A 6,523-nucleotide genomic window follows, 5' to 3' on the forward strand; every position below is an offset into this window, starting at 1 on the left:
ATGTCCGTGAAGCCTGGAGGGCAATGAATAGGAAAAGGCAGGGAGGGCTTTCAAACCATGATACAGGTGGGCCACCTGGGAACGAAAGAGGGGGAAGGACAGTGGGTTGGAGAAGAACCTCGGACTCGATGCAGTTCTAAGAAAGTTTCAACTAGACTGATGGGGAATCCTGGAGCCAGAGTTGCCCAGTAGAGGAGTCCCACATCCTACAGAAACAGGCCAGCACTAGTTCCCCCCATGTCAGTCACTGGCGGAGAGAAGGTGTGGCCTCAGCACGAACATGGTGCAGCAGAGGGGCTGCAGCTAGGCTTTCAGTCCACTGTGCTCCCACAGGAGGAGTTCTAAACAGCACAGGCTTGGGGTTATCACGCAATGCTCTCCCTGGAATGACTCTTGTTTTCTGTGAATCCAAACAGTCTCTGGTGCAATTCTGCCTGCTATCAGCTGAATATTTACAGTAGATAACAGGTAAGCTATCCCACCACCACCATCTTTTCCTACCAAGTGCTGGAACGTTTCATTCTACAAGCCCAGATGAAATTTCCTCATAGAATCTCAAACAATGACAAGCTTTTCATTAAAAAAATAGAAGTCTATTCTCTCATTTTAATATTTCCAAAGAATCAAGCTCATTCTGGTCAGCCTGCACAGTGGCTGTCCAGAGGTATTGAAATGAGAAGCATTTAGTCACCATCATCCATCATCTGGCAATAAATTTTTTACAGGGTCAGGTTTTGAGTTTTTCATGCTGCTCTTAGTCAATCATTACTATGATTTTGGTTCAGGAGTCATCCAAGGAGGGGAAAGGTTGAACCGTCCTCAGCTCATACCCAGATGTAACAACTTCCGCAGAAAGGCTGGTCCTCCCCAGTAACCCCTGTAAGAAATCACATGGAAAAGATATTTTTGCATCAGAACAGATAAGAGTGACTTCTCAGTCAGCAGGATGTTGAAAGGGAAGCCAGACTGCTTAGAGAGCAAGCTTATCAGCACATAAAGCAAGATTTGTCTAGTGAGATAGAAAGACCCTGTTACTAAAACAACCTGTTTTGAATCTTGGCTTTGACACTGACTTGCTATGTGAGCCTGGACATGCTGACTCAGTACAGGAAACCTGTATGAAGCCTCTACCACATGTAAACTGCAATCCTCTCTACTTTCATTTGCTTATAAGTATAGGTCAGGGTTTCTTAACCTCAGCCCTACTGATGTTTTGGACCAGATATTTCTTTGTTGTGGGGACTGTCCTGTGCATCAGAGGGTGTTTAGCAGCATCCCTGACCTCTGCTCACTAGATGCCAGTGCATCGCCTCCAGCTGTGACAACCAAATATGTACCCAGATATGGCCAAGTGTCCCCAGAGGGGAAAAATTGCCCTGGTTCAAAACCACTATGGTAAATATCCTGACTTGCCTATCTTATAGGGATTTGAACAGGTCAAAAAAAATCATCATTTTTGGATCAAAGAAATTATTCCTTTTTATTACCCTATGTATTTACTGAATGCCTACTATTTGGTTGTCTTTTAATGTGTTATCTCATTAATCTCCATCCTGTAAGGTAAGCAATGCTACTTTCATTTGCAGATAAGAAACTTAAACACAGAGAGTTTAGGCAATTTGTCCTAGGACACACAGCTAGTAAATGGCAGATGCATGGCTCAAACACAGGTCTGACTCCAAAGCTTATGCTCTTAATTGCTATGTTTTATTTTTCCTGTTACATAATAAAAACAAAAGTAAGGTAGCAAATGAAAAAGTACTTACCATGTGAAAGTGATTTACTATGATTATTATTTATCCAGCAGCAAGAGAGAATCAGAACATGGAAGACAGAAGACTTGGCCACCGCCAATAATGAAGAGAAGAGCCTGCATCCCCTGTGGGTGGTGGATGTTTTACCACTTCCTTCCCTCACCCAGGGTAGCCTCTCTCCCACCAAGTATGGCTAAGGCTTCAGAATCCTGCACAGGCTACCATCACTCAACCACGAGAAATGGCACAGCAAGGTTAACTCCATTAGCCAGTCCTGCTCTGGGTCATGATTTCTCCTGAAGCTGGAAGGCCTTCTAGAAACAACCGCCCTAAACAAGTGGGTGCAATGTGCCAAAAGTGTGCCTCTACCCCAATGATGCACTTACCTCAGCATCATATTCCAGTATAGGAAGGGCATCAGGTCGGCCTTCATGAGGTACATGGAAAGCCTCTCTTTGCCCTGGTCAAAGGGGAAGGTTTCCAGGGGCTGAGAGCTGTAGTCAAACTCTGCGAGAATCACACGGTTGTAGCCAGTCACCAGTGGACATGACGTGTAGCCATCATACTGAAATTGTATGCAAGACTGAGTTAGAAAGTAGTTTTCTTCATGGTGTTTACATTAACATTTTAAAATTTATTATTGACTCCGAGCAATTGCAATTTTTTGTATATTCTAAGTTTTTTACAGTGAAAAATGGAAATTATATAACAAAAAATAATACTAAAAGCAAAAAATTGAAGTGCCCATATTGGAAAACCTAATTAAGAAAGTGGAAAAATTGGGGAGAAACACTGTTTTCATACAGAATGAAAGATAATCGAGACAGTGATTCCTACGAACCTTCTTCATTGGTTTTTCATTCTTCATAATCAGAGAAATTGTCCTGTCAAGTATTCCTGACTGGGCAGCTATAAGAAAAATGGAAAAGCCAGAAAAATATAAGCATCTAATTAGTTTTCCATGAAAACTAATTTGCAAATAACTTTAATGTGAACAAGTTAACAAGTGTCCATTCCCCAACCCTCTAGATTAAAACTGGAATATAACTCTTCTTAGTATTCAAAGTTCTGGCTACCAGAAGGGGTTCTTCAGTTCATCCCACACAGATGTGTCCATAATTTTGAAACTAATGAGCCAGCTCTCTCTAACAGGACTGGCAATTTAAAAGGACTATAAGGGTGGCCGTATCTCATCCGCACTCCCCCTCCTCCTAAGATTCAGTGGGTATCAGCTTGGTCTGTGTCCTAGCCTAGATTGGTACCCCCATGTATATCAATTAGGCAAAACAGTAAGCTTTCCTCTGTATTGAACTGCCCTATCTGAGGTTGGACGAAATATAGGCAGACAGACAGATAAGTGAATGTGTTTTGGTTTTTGATGGCAAGAATGGGAGATTGCCTTTTTCATAATGAAAATTTTCAAACTCTGTCGTTCCTCTCATCTATCCCATCACACGTCACTTTTCTTCCTGGAGTATTTTTAGAGCAAACAGCATTACAATTCACTCATAAATATTTCTATGTATATTTCCAATAGATAAGGAATTTTTAAAACACAAACATAATAGTATTTTTATACCCAAAATACTAGAAATAATTCCTTAATATCATCTAATCCCAAGCTGTGTTCAATTTTGAATAATTAAGACTTCCCTTTTAAATTGATGGTCACCAGATGAGAGGGGGTTAAAGGGATGGCAAAAAAAGGTAAAAGGGATTAAGAAGTACAAGTTATCAGTTATTAAAATAGTCACAGGGATGTGAAGTACACCATAGGGAATAGAGTCAGTAATATTGTACTTGCTATGTATAGCATCAAATGGATACTACAGTGATCAGGGTGATCACTTTGTAAATTATATAAATGTCTAATCCCTATGCTGTACACCTGAAACAAATATTGAATGTCGACCGTAATTGCAAAATACAATTAAAAAAAAAAAAGACTGCCCTTTTAAAAATATAAGCAGTTTGTGTCTCTAGAGGTGGAAGGCTGGATTTATTTTTGAGGAAAGACTTTACCTATATATTGTAAAATGCTTATTAAAGTGTCTATTTTGCAATCCCCAAAATCAGGGGTCAGCAAACTTTTTCTGTAAATAAATTTAAGACCTCAGGGGCAAAGAGGCAAAATCAAAGTTATTATATACTGGGAAAAAAAGGTTTTATTAATAAAATTCAAAATATGACAATTTTTTTGGTAATACAGGTCTACTAATGAGTAGAATCGAATTCTTTTTCTTTTTTCTTTTTTTTTTTTTTTTGAATAAGAAAAAGTTAGTTGTTCCCTATCAACAAATCAATTATAAATGTTCATCTGTAGAAACCATTCTTAGCCAGGCAGCAGGCGGCATCTAGCCAGCAGACTGTAGTTTGCTGATGCCCAGGTCAAAAGAGTAATTAAATTTTTACTGAAATGAGGGGGTTCAAAAAAATGAATAAATAACTCTGCCTATAAGAGAGGAGGCATCCAAACAATGCAAAGGAAAGGGCTTGACAGAAATGATCACTCAGCTGTTGTAGAGTAACCACACCCTATAGATCTTTAAATGGCCTTCTGGACACTCTTGCCACACCTAACAATCTGTAAATAGACAGAACTGGTGGTCCGGGAATTCCTTCCCCCTTGCAGCCTCCGCTTGAAACTCCTCCTCCCATCCTGAGTTAGGAAGTGCACATAGACCCTCAGACAAAGCAATCACGGGCCCCTTGCATGAAACACCGCAGAGGTATATAAGTTGTAAGAAAGCTAACTGAAAGGAGCTCATGCCTTTTGCCTCACGTGCTCCACTGGCCTAATAAACTCTCCTTCCTCTAACAAAGTTGTCTGAGCGTCCAAATTTCCTCCGTCGGGTGTCACTTCCTGCAACACCTAAAAATATTAATGGCTGTCTTCATTGTGGGCAAAGTATCATCTCTAAAGATCATAGTTCCCTTCTGGAAAACTTTGTTCCCCTTTGAGGGTCATAAAAAATTTAGAATCTGTGCTGAGAAAATTCAAGGAGGCCCCTGCAGCAGAGCATGGAGGCCAACAGCAAAGGAGAGAAGATGGCCAGTGGGTGCCATCTGCAGAGGGGCTAGTCCTTTAGACCCAGCAAGCGGCCACAATGTCCAGGTTTAAGGTTTGCATGTGTGAATTGTGGTTTGTTTGTTTGTTTTCCTGTATTATAATCCCTTTCTGCTATGCCCAAACCTTCAGTTAACTGGTCTGGACTGTGCAATATGTAATTAAGGGCGGAGAGAAGCAGAAGAGGCTGAGCTACAGGAAAGGCAAACTCAACGTGGCAAGACAAGGTCTCTCTCTCAACAGCACAATGGTCTGGACTGAGGTAAGACACCTGGCTGGTGGCAGGTAAAGCCAAGGACAGATTTGTGGAAGCATTGCTAAGAATACTCAGAGGACTTGGGGGCGCCTGGGGGGTGGGGAGCGGGAACCTAGTAAGAAATGCAGATCCACTTTGAGAAAGCTAGGAGTATTGTTATGCAGACACTAAGAGAAGAGCAAACAGACTTTCGCACATATGAAATGACATATAATGAAGAGCATTCACTGCAGCACTGTTTGAAATAAAAATAGGTTGGAAACAACACAACCATAAAATGAAATACAGATTGTAAAAAAAAAAAAAAAAAGCATGTAAAAACGACAGAGATGCTCTCTACGTGGCGGGGGCAGAAGCTGAGAAGATGGAAGGCAAGGCTAGGAGCAAGACTTTTCACGTAGAACTTTTTCTTTAATCACATTTAATATTATATATTTGGAACACTGAATGAAATGTGTTTATTTGAACTAGGCCAAAAGCTGGGTAATCTGGGCCTCACATACAGCACAGTATTTTCAACACACAAATTCAATAGGCATACATTAAGAGAAATGTAAATTCAAAGTCTCGTCCCACAGTCTACCTATAAATCACAAAGAGAAAAGATACGTTTATAGTGGAGAGAACCCAGTGACAAAATCCAGCTTTACCAAGGACGAGACAAACTAACATGACAGGCTCCTGAGGTGACACTGTGGGAGGCACACAGTCTCACAGGTGGAGGGTCTTGCCAAAATGTATAACCTGATTCTAACCATAAAAAAAAAAAAAAAAATTAAAAATCTAGACAATTCTAAATTATGACATATGCTACGAGATAACTGGCCTGGACTCCAAAAATGCCAATGTTATGAAAGTGAAAAAACAAATGTCAGCAGGCTGTTCTAGATCAAAGGAAACCAAAGAAACATGACAACCAGTGTAGTATGTGCTTCTTGTGGGGTTCACGCACTTAAAGGATGGGGTGGGGGTCAATAAAGAACATTTCTTCAAAGCAGGAGAAATTCAAACCAGTTTATATATGAGATGATTTTATAATAAAATATTCAATTTCTTGGATGTGATAATAGTCTAGTGGATATAGAGGAGAAAGCGCTTTTTCTTAGGAAATGCAGGTTGAAGTATTTGAGGGTGAAGTATCATGTCAAAACTTATTTCCAAATGACTCGGCAAAAAAAAAAAAATGTACATAGAGTGATAAAACAAATGTCTCAAAATATTAATAACTGGTTAATACCTAAGAGTATATGGGTATTCACTGTAGTTTCTTTCAAATTTTTCATAGGTTTGAGATTTTTGAAATAAAATTTGGTGAGAAATTACTATTAATAATGAAAAAAACATTCAGTTGGTTTCCTAGAAAGGCTTTCTTTGGTTCAAGTTGTCAGCAAAAGTAACCCATGTGCTACAGGTGTATAATTCACACAAGACACTGCCATGCCCATC

General features: G+C 39.9%; 1 protein-coding gene across 4 annotated transcripts in view; it reads right to left on the reverse strand.

Moving 5' to 3' along the window:
- Positions 1-577: 577 nt before the first annotated feature.
- Positions 578-6,523, reverse strand: part of SQOR (sulfide quinone oxidoreductase) — a 36,774-nt gene continuing 30,828 nt past the window's right edge. For all 4 annotated transcript variants that reach the window (XM_006920400.3, XM_015595870.2, XM_025038913.1 and 1 more), the window contains 3 exons: positions 2,596-2,663; positions 2,141-2,319; positions 578-877 (listed from right to left, as the gene is read on the reverse strand). In XM_006920400.3, the coding sequence (XP_006920462.1) occupies positions 820-877; positions 2,141-2,319; positions 2,596-2,663 (305 nt within the window). In that variant the 3' untranslated portion in view covers positions 578-819. The remainder of the gene's footprint in view (positions 878-2,140; positions 2,320-2,595; positions 2,664-6,523) is intronic.

This window comes from Pteropus alecto, unplaced genomic scaffold (genome assembly GCF_000325575.1).
Source record: "Pteropus alecto unplaced genomic scaffold, ASM32557v1 scaffold86, whole genome shotgun sequence".
In the NCBI taxonomy this organism is placed as follows: domain Eukaryota; kingdom Metazoa; phylum Chordata; class Mammalia; order Chiroptera; family Pteropodidae; genus Pteropus; species Pteropus alecto.